The 13,200-nt window shown below is 35.6% G+C and overlaps 1 protein-coding gene across 5 annotated transcripts in view; it reads left to right on the top strand.

Moving 5' to 3' along the window:
* Window positions 1-635: 635 nt before the first annotated feature.
* LOC135215357 (myosin light chain kinase, smooth muscle-like) overlaps window positions 636-13,200 on the top strand; it is a 473,102-nt gene continuing 460,537 nt past the window's right edge. For 4 of the 5 annotated variants that reach the window (XM_064249941.1, XM_064249931.1, XM_064249920.1 and 1 more), the window contains exons 1-10: window positions 636-774; window positions 2,701-2,893; window positions 3,298-3,470; window positions 4,025-4,136; window positions 4,651-4,805; window positions 5,736-5,957; window positions 6,539-6,640; window positions 9,042-9,071; window positions 11,332-11,480; window positions 12,341-12,519. In XM_064249941.1, the coding sequence (XP_064106011.1) occupies window positions 2,824-2,893; window positions 3,298-3,470; window positions 4,025-4,136; window positions 4,651-4,805; window positions 5,736-5,957; window positions 6,539-6,640; window positions 9,042-9,071; window positions 11,332-11,480; window positions 12,341-12,519 (1,192 nt within the window). In that variant the 5' untranslated portion in view covers window positions 636-774; window positions 2,701-2,823. The remainder of the gene's footprint in view (window positions 775-2,700; window positions 2,894-3,297; window positions 3,471-4,024; window positions 4,137-4,650; window positions 4,806-5,735; window positions 5,958-6,538; window positions 6,641-9,041; window positions 9,072-11,331; window positions 11,481-12,340; window positions 12,520-13,200) is intronic. The other variant, XM_064249925.1, reaches the window with a different exon arrangement.

The following is a 13,200-nucleotide window of genomic DNA, read 5'->3' as shown; positions in this document are numbered from 1 at the left end:
AATGTAATTTGAATATCTCAGAATGTAATTTGAATATCTCAGACTATTCTATTTTTTAAGGCTATAATTGGAGTTTTGAGGTTTGAGAAGAATAAATATGAAAGCATTTTTTTTAGATTTTTTGCGGTCTTGGCTGAAGTATATATTTCTTATTCTTTTAGGATTACAACGAGAGGTTTAAGAGATCCGACTATGAGATAACATTTCATATTCAGTGCTATCAGTATTCATTTACTGATATTTTTATTATTAATTTTAATGTTACAATAGAAGATGTTAGGGAGACAAAAGAAATTACTTAAAAAAATTTATAGGGATGTGATTTTTTTTTTTTACTTTTTTATAGGATTACAGCTAGAGCACAAGTCTAGGTAACTGATTTATGTATTATATTTTAGACTGAATGTCATATGTGTACCTATTCTTAATTTTGGTAGAATTTGGTTGTTCAAAACAGATTTTTTTTTTAAGTATTTTTTAGGATCACTGGTGTCATAAGTTGAATATTGTGTAATATTTTTTCCTCTGTCGTTATTACTCCCATACTACTGGTACTGCTGTATTTTATTCCATGAGAGTCTCTCTCATTTTCACCTTTACCCATAATCCTCTGACAGGATCTCCACCGCCCGATGTCCTGTGGCTGTTCAACGGCAGGTCACTGCATCCTTCAGGAAAGTTCCGCATTTCGGCCGCTGGAAATACCCACACGCTGACCGTCTTCCAGGTCACCCAGAAGGACATCGGTACATACTCTTGCAGGATCAACAACAGGTCAGTTACGAGGTCACGGAAAATCTCTCTCTCTCTCTCTCTCTCTCTCTCTCTCTCTCTCTCCTTTTTTTACATTTCATTTCCTTCAGTCTGAATAGAGAAAAATTATCAGTGTAATAGAAGAAACCCTATTCAAACTCCAAGTAGTTGTGAAACTGCTATAACTCTTAACTATACTGCTCTGTTATTTGAAGCTTTGTCTCATCTCTATTGTATCTGTTTCTGTTCTTGTAAGTGGTCCGGGACTGAAATAAAGTTGTTTATTATTATTATTTTTTTTTTTCTTTCTTTTTTTTTTTTTTTTTTTTTACTCTATCACAGTCCTCCAATTCGACTGGGTGGTATTTATAGTGTGGGGTTCCGGGTTGCATCCTGCCTCCTTAGGAGTCCATCACTTTTCTTACTATGTGTGCCGTTTCTAGGATCACACTCTTCTGCATGAGTCCTGGAGCTACTTCAGCCTCTAGTTTTTCTAGATTCCTTTTCAGGGATCTTGGATCGTGCCTAGTGCTCCTATGATTATGGGTACGATTTCCACTGGCATATCCCATATCCTTCTTATTTCTATTTTCAGATCTTGATACTTATCCATTTTTTCCCTCTCTTTCTCTTCAACTCTGGTGTCCCATGATATTGCGACATCAATGAGTGATACTTTCTTCTTGGACTTTGTCAATCAACGTCACGTCTGGTCGTTTGCACGTATCACCTATCCGTCTGATACCATAGTCCCAGAGGATCTTTGCGTGATCGTTTTTCTATCACTCCTTCAGGTTGGTGCTCGTACCACTTATTACTGCAAGGTAGCTGATGTTTCTTGCACAGGCTCCAGTGGAGGGCTTTTGCCACTGAATCATGCCTCTTTTTGTACTGGTTCTGTGCAAGTGCCGAGCATTCACTTGCTATGTGGTTTATGGTTTCATTTTTCATATTGCACTTCCTACATATGGGAGAGATGTTATTTCCGTCTATCGTTCTTTGAACATATCTGGTTCTTAGGGCCTGATCTTGTGCCGCTGTTATCATTCCTTCTTCAGTTTCCTTCTTTAGCTCTCCCTCTGTAGCCATTGCCAATTGTCATCGCTGGCTAGTTCTTTAGTCTGTCTCATGTATTGTCCGTGCATTGTTTTGTTGTGCCAGTCCTCTGTTCTGTCTGTCTTTCTCCTGTCTCTGTATATTTCTGGGTCTTCGTCTACTTTTATTAGTCCTTCTTCCCATGCACTCTTTAGCTACTCGTCTTCACTGGTTTTCAGATATTGCCCCAGTGCTCTGTTCTCAATGTTGACGCAGTCCTCTGTTCTCAATGTTGACGCAGTCCTCTATACTTAGTAGTCCTCTCCCTCCTTCCTTTCGTATTATGTATAGTCTGTCCGTATTTGCTCTTGGGTGTAGTGCTTTGTGTATTGTCATATGTTTCCTGGTTTTCTGATCTATGCTGCGGAGTTCTGCCTTCGTCCATTCCACTATTCCTGCACTGTATCTGATTACTGGCACTGCCCATGTGTTTATGGCTTTTATCATATTTATGGCGTTGAGTTTTGACTTGAGTATCGCCTTGAGTCTCTGCATATATTCTTTCCTGATCGTGTCCTTCATCTCTTGGTGTTTTATATCCTCTCCTTCCATTATTCCCAGGTATTTGTATCCTGTCTCATCTATGTGTTATTATTATTATTATTATTATTATTATTATTATTATTATTATTATTATTATTATCTGAAGTGATATCACGAGGTTCATGCCTGTGATTGCAACATTAGCAAATACCGAAGAAACCATTCCCATGGAACTCGCAAGAAAAATTATAATCACCTCAATCTTAATCTCAAATTCTCGGTCATCACTGTCGTACTGGTAAAATACTAATATAAATTATATATGATTCACATTAAAAGTTATTCTGACTCATTGTCAATTCCCCGTAGGTATGGCCACGCCTACACTCTGAGCAGCGTGTACTTCGGCACCCCTAAGCCTCGAAAGGGCGTCGCAGTGCCTGGAGCCGATATGGAAATGAGAGCTCCCACCTCAAGGAGCGTCCTGAGAGCATGGTCTCCGTCTACAAGATGAAGAAATCCAGCTCAGCTGCACTGTTCGTTGGAGAGCCTACGCCCAGAGGTAAGTTCTGTGAAATAGGGCCTTCTGGTTTAAGGAGGTGGTTATGGAATTCGAAGGTTCATATAAATTTGTTTAGGTTGGATGGTGCAGCCAGATGTGAAGTTGTCATGTATATATATACATACATAATAATATATATTATATTATATATATATATATATATATATATATTACTATATATATATATAAATATATTATATACATATATATATATATATATACATATATATATATATATTATATATATATATATATATATATATTATATATATAATATATATATGTGTGTGTGTGTGTGCTTATTTATAAAAACGTAAAATGCTACAGATTATGAAAATGATTTAAGTATATAATTATGAACTAAAACTTGAAATAGAGTAACTGACTTACTGTTGATTCTCCAGTGACCTGGCTCAAGGGCGGCCATGACGTGTCAATCACCACGAGGGCGACCAAGTCCGTCAAGGACAACCATCACACTTTAGTTATTCGAGGCGCATCTTTCACCGACTCCGGCACCTACACCGTGGAGGCCAAGAACTCCCATGGCACCGTCAGGGCCTACTGCAGCGTCAAGGTAGGTCTTACAAGAAAGGAATCGTTTTTATTCTTATATAATTACTAAGTTTTCGCTTTCCTTTTGTTATTCGTAGCTTTCTTCGAGTTTCAGGATGGGGCCTAGTGTCCTGTTTCCATGGAATATACGTGCTTTGAGACGCAATTTTTCTTTAAATGACTATTATTTACGCGCGTAACAAATATGTACGTATAGTAGTGTTTAGTATATGTTCCGAATTAAGCAGACAATTTATTTGAGATAGAAGCGTAACGCGAAAACGGTATATTTGAAGTAAACTCAGATTTGAAAGATATATCCTCACTTTTGGTGACATCTTACAAAAGAAACAGCTGGTCAAAGGAAAGTTTAGCCAATTTTGTTTGTTTGCTGCCAACGTATTTATTTACTGTGAGAAGTAAATATGTTCACAGTATAGGATGAAAATAGCCACTTTCAATCGTCATGGGTATACTCCACTTACTATTAAAATCCAACGTTCCTTGATGCGCCTTATTTGAAAAAGAAGCAAACGTCACGTTAAATTGCTAATTAGTTGTTATTCTTTTCTCTAGGTCCGAGAGACGTACAGGTGCCGCAGCTTCTCCCCAAGAGGACAAGACGAGATGTATGTCACCACGTCCTACGAGGACCAACAGCGAAGAACCACCGGCAGGTTCATCAGAGGTAAGGGCTCCCATTTTACCAACTGTTTAAAATCACCAACCTCTTTACTTTTCTGTTTGTCATGATCGAATTTGCCTGAGTGGTAGTGTGAATTGGTTATGTTCTCTTTGGACATCAAAAGCTGGATTTTTATATGAATTATTATGTTAGTTTATTGATCTGGAGTTGTTTCATCTCTTATAGTGGGTATTAAATGAATAGTCTGTTTATCCTTAAGGAATACGTATACTAATCCCAATTGTTTGTAATTCGTCAGTATTTGGTATTATTATTATTATTATTATTATTATTATTATTATTATTATTATTATTATTATTATTATTAAAACCGTAAATTATAGAGCTATTTTTTTTGCATCGAGAAAATATCTATCCTTAGCTTTTGTTTCATGTAAATTTTCGTAGGTGAATTCAAATTTTTTTCGCGTAGAGTGTAAATTGTTTACCTACAACTTTTAGAGTATTCATCTTGGCCTGCATCGTCTCTGTTCAAACACGTTCTTTCCTTCGTCAGACGTCCCAGGCAAAGTGGGCACTCCAAAGGCCCACGACATCGGAAAGAACTGGGTGTCGCTCCAATGGACCCGACCGGAGCACACAGGAGGTGTCATGGTGACGGCGTACAAGGTCGAGTCTTGGATTCTGGGAGAAGAAGCCAGATGGCAGGACGTAAGTTAGGTCTTTTTATTATTATTATTATTATTAATTATATTATTATTATTATTATATTATTAGTTATTATTATTAGTTATTATTATTTATTTTATTATTATTTTCTCTGGCAAACTTAATTTGTGATGTGGTATTTGTCAGGTTAAAATTTTTTTACTTGCATTTATTTTAATCAAATGGTCTCGTTGAAGAGGCATTCAGTTGTTATACAGCAGGTCACTGTAATATCAGATGTCAAGCGATTGTTGTATTGTTCAAACACGAAAGTAAGATTAAATACTTGACAAAGATCGTCTTGAGACATGGAGTGGAAACTCTTGATCATGTTATATTTAGTGCGTAAATATAATGCCCCATAAATTTATCTTGTCGATTGGTTCAAACAAGGAGTTAAATACACACACACACATTTATACGTACTTTTATTTATGTATAAATATATATATATATCTCTCTCTCTCTCTCTCTCTCTCTCTCTCTCTCTCTCTCTCTCTCTCTCTCTCTCTCTATATATATATATATATATATATATATATATATATATATATATATATATATATATATATATATATATATATATATATATATATATATATATATATATAAAGATAAAAGGCCCATAAAACACCATTTGAATGTTGCAACCATACATTTCGAGCACTTCCTTCTGTGCTCCTGATCACTGGTTAAATATGGACATAGGATGTCTTACAAGAGTATATATACAAATCATATGCAGGTGTGGCAGTAAGTCTCTGTTGGTGACCCAGGAAGGATGAGAATTAAGCTATATGTAGAATTCATCATTCAGTATTATCGGTCACAGTATCTCCATAACCTTTATTTTTTAATAAATTTTCACTCAAGTCTTAGCTCAGCCACTTTTGTCCCTCTCTTTACTACGTATCTTTTCCCTCCTTCATGCAGCTTGGTGTGACGCCAATTCCTTCCTTCGACGTCTACCACCTGAAACAAGACCGAGAATACCTGTTCCGTGTCACGCCGAGAAACAAGTACGGATGGGGCGAAGCCGTCATGACCCCACGACCCATACGCATCGGTCGCAAGATCGAGCACCCGAACTTCCCTCGATGCCTGCCCCACCAGGTCAGGGCGATGCCCGGCGGATGCATATCGCTCGACGCTCAGGTGGGTAAAAAAATACAAATAAAAAATCAGAAAGGTAGTTTTTGTTCGTCAGTTATTTTTCAAGCAGAGAGTTTAGTTGCATCCCGAGATATCAAGTTGCTTTTAAAATGTAGTATTGACTTCATTTAAGAAAAAGAATTGAAAGTATGTTTTATTTGCGATTAATATTTCAATTACATGGTTCAGTTATCTCGCAGGTAGCTTGACTGGCCTTTTCGTAAGTAACAAGGTGAATATGAAAGACCTTTTACTGACCCATGCTTGAAGGAATTAAGTACAAGAGATGACAAAGAAGCAATAGCCTTACTCATAAAACAGGGAAAACTGAAGCAAAAAGTAATTTCGAAAGTTCGGTCACCACACACTCAACCACTGTCATGCAAGCCAATGATTTTTTTCTTTCATAATCTTCACTGTCGATGTTTCTGTACTTGAAAGAACAAATTCTCAAAATGTTATGGTTTACAAAAGTAGCAACATGTTCACGTGTACTTCAGTGCAACTGTCACAATACTAAGACGAAGGTCGATGCAAATCTCGTTAATTCATCCAAATGTTACTCCTCTCTCTTTACTCAACAGGTGACAGGAGAACCCATGCCTGAGATTAGATGGTACAAAGACGGCACCGTCATTGATGTCGAAAGATACCCAAGGTTCTCATCACATTGCTCTGAGGGATCGGTAAGTGTGGTCTTCTACATCTCTATTCTTTTATTTATAAGTTTCGTTCTCTGTGGCTCACAACCGTCATTGTTAAAAGCTCCGGTTACTGGGTGCGTTTTCTATAGTTCTGAATCAAGGAGACAAACTATAGACTCATCGTTATAAATCGTCTGTTCTTCCATGAATTGACAAAGAATAGATATGAATAATCACGGTATAGCATACCTATTCTTCCATTGATTTGGCTGGCTATGTTTAGATTGCAAGTGAGATTTGAGATATAGCAAGACAACGCAATAATGGACTTGCAAAGGCGTGGAGGGGCTGCTTGCATTAATGGGAAATTTCTAATAAGAGAAAATTTTGAGGACTGGCCCAAGATAGGTGTTTCTTGGTACTAGTGTTCATAAAATACAAATTAAACACTCGGGAATAATGCATGTAAAATAACAGCCACCGTTGAAATTTTTTTTCATTATGTTAATTAAAAGATGCATGTACACATAAATCACAGAAAACCACGAGATTAAGTACCTGAATATTGCAAATTGATGACGGCAGCGCAGTCACACTGGACACTTAACGATAAACAGTAATCAAAAAGGAAATTGTCACTAAGAACACATGAGAACTCAGGCGCGTGTAAACCTTCCAGTCTTCCTCAGTCATACTTTGGTAATTAACATCCGCTTCAAGCTCATCACAATTATACTCTCTTAGATTGCGACCAACAGCGGCACTTCTCTCACATGCAAGTTTTGTGGGAATATCCTACCATACTTAAGTTGGTTCGGTAATAGATACCGTCAGTAACACAGCGAAAATCGTTGCTTGTTTTTTTTTTTTTTTTTTTTTTTTTTTAGGTAGCTTTTGAAGAATTTATAAACTTTGCTCATAATACAGAACTGACCGGTGAATTTGAAGATATTTTAAGGCTTCAAGATTTTTTAAGATTAAGTTGGCCCTATGCCAGCACGGGCTATTGCTCCTTGAGCAGCCCGTAACTTTAATGCCTCACTAAATCGTTATGTAAAAGACCGAGACTGGTGATTCCGAAGTATATAAGGATGGCTTTTAATAAACGATCACTGAATTCAAGGTTTAAATACGAAACCCCATAAGATCCCTACTAAAGCTTCCTTCCCAGCAGCAGAGGCTGATCCTAGGAACTAAAGGTTCAAATCGAATGATTTGAGTGATTCCATCGGGTACAGTTCATGATTTTTTTCTCTCTCTCTCCCTTTTTCTGAACTTGAGCCAATTCCCATTTGAGATGTTCTCAGGTTACTAATGTCTTGGGAAAGGCTGCGTTTAGCCAAGCATGCAACAGATGAACTCTCGGGACGATTAACTGCGACTGAGACGAAGCAGTTTTGGATTAATGAATTTTCCATGGACTCACCATTCCGCATTATTACCATTATTATCAAGACGGAAGATTTCTGCATTTCGGATACCCCTCTTATTTGTTTGATATTTTGGGCTGTCTTATTTTCTAATCTAGATTTTTATATATCAAAATCATTAGCTTACCCTGTGCAACTACAAGGCTTACTAGTTTCCCCCAATAAATCAGGAAACGGAACTTGTGAGCGATAATTCTGAAAACTGCAAAAAATAATATATACTACATATTATATATATATATATATATATATATATATATATATATATATATATATATCTATATGTATATATATACATATACACAACATATTTCATGAACTGGGAAATGTCAAATGTCTTTGCGAATACTGATAACATAAGCTATGTCGAATTGTTTATAGACTTACTCACCCAATTATCATTCCAGTTTTCAAGAAAATGATTTCTATCAGTGTTTCAGAACTTTTCGTACCTGAAATAGCCAGAGCTAATGTTTCCTTGTAATTATCATTCTTAATCATCTTTCAGGTTAAGCAGTCATTGCCCAATCTTCTCAGGTTCTAGTTATTCTTTCGCGAGCGCTCTTATTACCGTCCTCAGTTCTATATTTTTAAATCGCCCACCCACCCCGCCCCCAGCCCCCAGCCCCCAAAGAAGAGGCTATTACTATACACTTATTACCCAGTATAGTAATTACAGTTATATTTTTCATTTCAATATATTGTTTTCTTTGAGACAATGGGACTAATTGTCTAGAAATCAAATTATGGTTTTATGCATCCTTTGAAACCCCACCCACCCCTTTTTAAGTGTTTTGATTTTGCTGGGTACAAATTACCGTATATTTAAACATTGTAAAAAATCACAAGAAAAACTTTGCACAAAATTCAAGACTTCAGCAACATGTGCCACAGTTTTTCACTTTTTTTTCACATATTTTTGTAAGTTTGATTTCAGAGACATGATATTTTTACCTCATCCTCAAGACTAATGTCATTTTTCCCCCATTTCTCGCCCCCGTTGACTTTGACAGATGCACCATATCTTTGGTTTTCTCTGCAAGGTAGTATACTGTATGGCATCGCCATACCCGAGTGAAGAGTGGAATTTTTTCGACCTCATGGCATGCCCGCTCTCTGATATTTGGCTTCCAATCTTAAGTTTTTTTCTGACTAACCGCTTCTTGTAAATTTCTTTGATCTCCCATTGAGGTTCTCATTTCTCTCCTTTTATTATAGTAGGTTAAAATTTCAATATAATACATGAGAATATAGATTACATAGGTTGATAATAAACTGGGAATAAAATATACTTTATTTCCCCACTTATTATTTTATTGTACTTATTCGTCAAAATACAATCATTAATGAATTTTAGGGCTTATCCGTCTAGATTTCTACAGACTAAATGGCGTTGTGTTCCTTGTAACAAATTTTTGGTTTCAGGATCTCGAAAATTTTATGGGGTCTAAAGTCTAAGGTGATGAAAATTTACACAAGTTTTTAATGATGGAGTATATTTTGGTCCAAAAATTCGAGAAAAATTTTAATAGATCGAAATTTTTGCCAGTAAAAATTCAGTCACTGTTTTAATGGTGAAAAAAGTCTTGGGATATAAAAATAGTACAGGGAGGAATGTTTTGGAGATGAAATTTTGGCCAGTGAAAATTAAGACAATATTTTAAAGATGGTGAAATCTTGAGTATGGAGATTCAAACGAAATGTACGTACGTTAATTTAAGCAAAGTCATCCGAAATGATAAATTTTATCGTATATATACCCTAAGCGATTGTTACATCCATTAAATGATGACAGTTCCTGGCCTCTCGGTTATTATATTACTGATGTTACTCAGGAATCAACGAACATTTCTCTTAACATATTTTTCATAGTTGTGCAGGCTTGTTTGATTTGGCAAGGTCTCGGTAACTAGTATATTAATTATGCGTTTAGACGGAAGACGCTGTAAAAGGGTACACGGTTGTTTATGTGCTCTTTCTCGTAAATAAAAACAAACAAGTTTGCATAGTTGAATTGCGTTTTTTAATTAATATCAGCGCCAACAGAATTCAGCAAAGGAAAGAAAGTAGTAGTCTGATGCCGAGGACATTCAAACGTCGAGATAAAAGGGAAGCTAAATGATTGATTGGCGCTCCGGGATTATCTCTGCTTGTATCGTCAAAAATCCAACAAGGCTCAGCGAAGGCTGCAGCAGAAAGAGCGAATTATTTCGATAATTGAGTATCGGTTTTGCAACATCTTCGTTCGTTCTTTCAGTGTGGTATACTGAGTGGGTGTTATACTGTATATATTATATACTTCATTTGGTTCGGCTTCTTTAATGCTTTTTCTTTGCAGCCTCTAATTTCTTCGTATTTTCTCTTTCAGCATAGCATGATATGATCATCCCCTTTTCGAACTGATTAACTACTGTAATTTGATGTAGTAGGTGAAACTACTTAGAAACTATTCTGATCTTTTTCTCTCGGTCCTTCATCTCCGATATTCAAACCCCAATGACTTCATTTATTATTCTATTTTGCTTTTGAGTGGTTTTCCCTTCTGTTAACTTACATATATAAGATTTGATTTGCATATTATCAGTATTGCTTTGTGGGAAAGCAGATGTTGAATTTAAAAAAAAGGATAGAAAATGTGTCAGTCATTGTACTTTTAAAATGATAATTTAAATTTACCTGATGAAATCACGAATCTTAAATAATCGCTAGAATGGATTCATACTATTCCCTTTTAATTTAGTGTCGAATTATCGTACAAAGATAAGATGTCTAAAAATCAGTTTGTAAAAGTAGAAGTATTTCACGATTTTTCTCACCTTACAGAAATCATTAATGCTATAAATCAGAAGTAAGATAATGTGAATATAAAAGTTTCATCAGATGTGAAATGAACTTTAAAAAAAACGACTTTGGGCGAAAAAACCGAAAGTAAAAACTCGATATGGTGAACATTATTACTTTCCAACAATTTCAAAGAATTTGTTCTCGCTTTGTTTTCGGTATTGTTGTCAGATTGCACCAAATTTCAAGACTATTAAAGTCTCGATTTTGAAGAGGCTTATTAAATACAGTATATGGTTTCATATATTTTGTCTGTAATTGTAAATGGCAGTGCATTTATTTAAAGAAAAAAAAATTTCAAATGTGCTCGAAAAATGAAACATGATTATTTTTCCGTAAGGAGAGTAAAGCACTTATAACCAAAACTTTTAGTGATGAATCCTATGGTTGTTACAGAGATTTTTTTTTTTTTTTTTTTTTTTTTTTTTTAATTTCATCTGAATGCAATTGTGGTTGCTGCAGGTGTCCCTGAGGATCCAAGACCTCCAGTGGGAAGACGAAGGTAAATACGAAATAGAGGTGCTTAACCCAGGTGGCCGTGTGACGTCATACACCCGGGTCAACACGACCAATGATTGCTCCATTTTGGAGGCTCAGGAGAGAATTAACAAGTATGTATAGTTATGTTTACATTTTTTGTTATAAGAAAAGTGGTTATGCTTAATTACAAAACTTATTCCTTTATTTTTTATTTTTGAAATTTTTCGAGGCAGTAAAATGATCCGGATTAGAGATTAGATACGGAGGTTCATGACTGAATTACCCTATCAATAAGTGCCATGTTTGTTTTAACCGTACAGCCTTGTCATTACTATTTGCCTAATATGTATTTTATTTCACTTTATAATTTATTCGTATTATGTGACCTTGTAATGGAATTTTCCTTTCTGGCACCTCTGTATAAACCACACGTTCAAGTCTTGCAGTACCTTCAGTTTTTTTCCCCGTTAATGGCTTTTTGATGTCCCATGGGAAGGGCATAATTCATTAGAAACTCATTTTACTTAATGAGTGATGACGAATCTCGACTTTCACCAAACTGCAGAGAAAAGTGGTTTGGCTTAATGTTTGCGCCATTTAGATCCAGATAAAATATGGCAGATTTTGTGATGATGATGACTTTACTGATCATTATGGCTATTCATTCTAATTCTTTGTGATCAATGGATTTGAGTTGTTTTGTCTTAATATGAGACGTTTTAGTTTAGCTTGCTTTAAGATTATCCGGCTTTTTCTCGTCATTTGTGACTACCTACTTCTTCATGATTTATGCATCCTTGTCTAATGCTTTCTAATTTATGAGTAGGTGTCTCTTTCTTCCTGATTTACGAATGATTTATTGTGTTTTCTTAATTGAAGACTATTTGTCTTTTTCATCCTAATTTGTGACTAATCCTCGATTTCGTTTCAGTTCATAGCTTCTCATCTGTCTTCGTAATTCATGCATCATCTGTTTCTTGCCCTGTTTCAGCAACCTGATGGCGCTGTCCCGGCTGGACACGGTGCCATCCATGGCACCCCAGTTCACGATGAGATTACGAGACAGACGTGTTCAGGTTGGGTTCCCGGTCAGGTTAACGTGCCAGATTGTGGGCGTGCCCAGACCCACGGTCTCGTGGTTTAAGGATGGGGAGACTTTGGTTATTGATGGTAAGATTAATTTTCATTTTAAAGTCTAATTTTTTCTTGTTGTGAATTTTCAAGATGATCTTTATTTCGTGTTTTAAAATAGTATTTTTTTCATTGTGATTTCCTGGAAGACAAGTCCTGTATCACGCTCTGAAAGCTTTTTCTGTATATAAATTTTGAAAGTAAAATTTATTTGCTAGGTTAAAGTCACATTTTTCATTATCAATTTTTATACATAAGTTATATTAACTAGGTTAGAGTCACATTTTTCATCATCAATTGTTATACATAAGTTATACATAATTTTTTAATATATTTGATGGAATAGTATAACCTTTTGTGTATATCCTTGGATAGACTAGTCTTTTAAATACCTATCTTTACTAGTGGAGTATTTGAAATTAGTTAACTATCTACATATCATCTACTTATTTTGTCGAACCTTTGTGTCCTAACTGATGACTGTGTTTTAAATATTTACCTCCATGTGTCACTACACAACAATGTGCAAAATTCTTCTTTTTAGCTGAATTTTTAGGTGGGCTTAATCTGCCGTAACTAATTATGAAATGAACATCAAAGTCTAAGATTCCTTTGGTCTTAAGATGTCTCGTTCCTTCTTTTATCTGGAATATTTGTTGACCGTAGGTTTCCCTCTCTTTCAGCAGAATATCTCGTAACCAAGGTTTTCGTAGAAGATTT

The sequence above is a fragment of the Macrobrachium nipponense genome, chromosome 19, assembly GCF_015104395.2.
Source record: "Macrobrachium nipponense isolate FS-2020 chromosome 19, ASM1510439v2, whole genome shotgun sequence".
NCBI classification, from domain to species: domain Eukaryota; kingdom Metazoa; phylum Arthropoda; class Malacostraca; order Decapoda; family Palaemonidae; genus Macrobrachium; species Macrobrachium nipponense.
The sequence above is the reverse complement of the archived record's forward strand: the minus strand, read 5'-3'. Positions and strand labels throughout refer to the sequence as shown.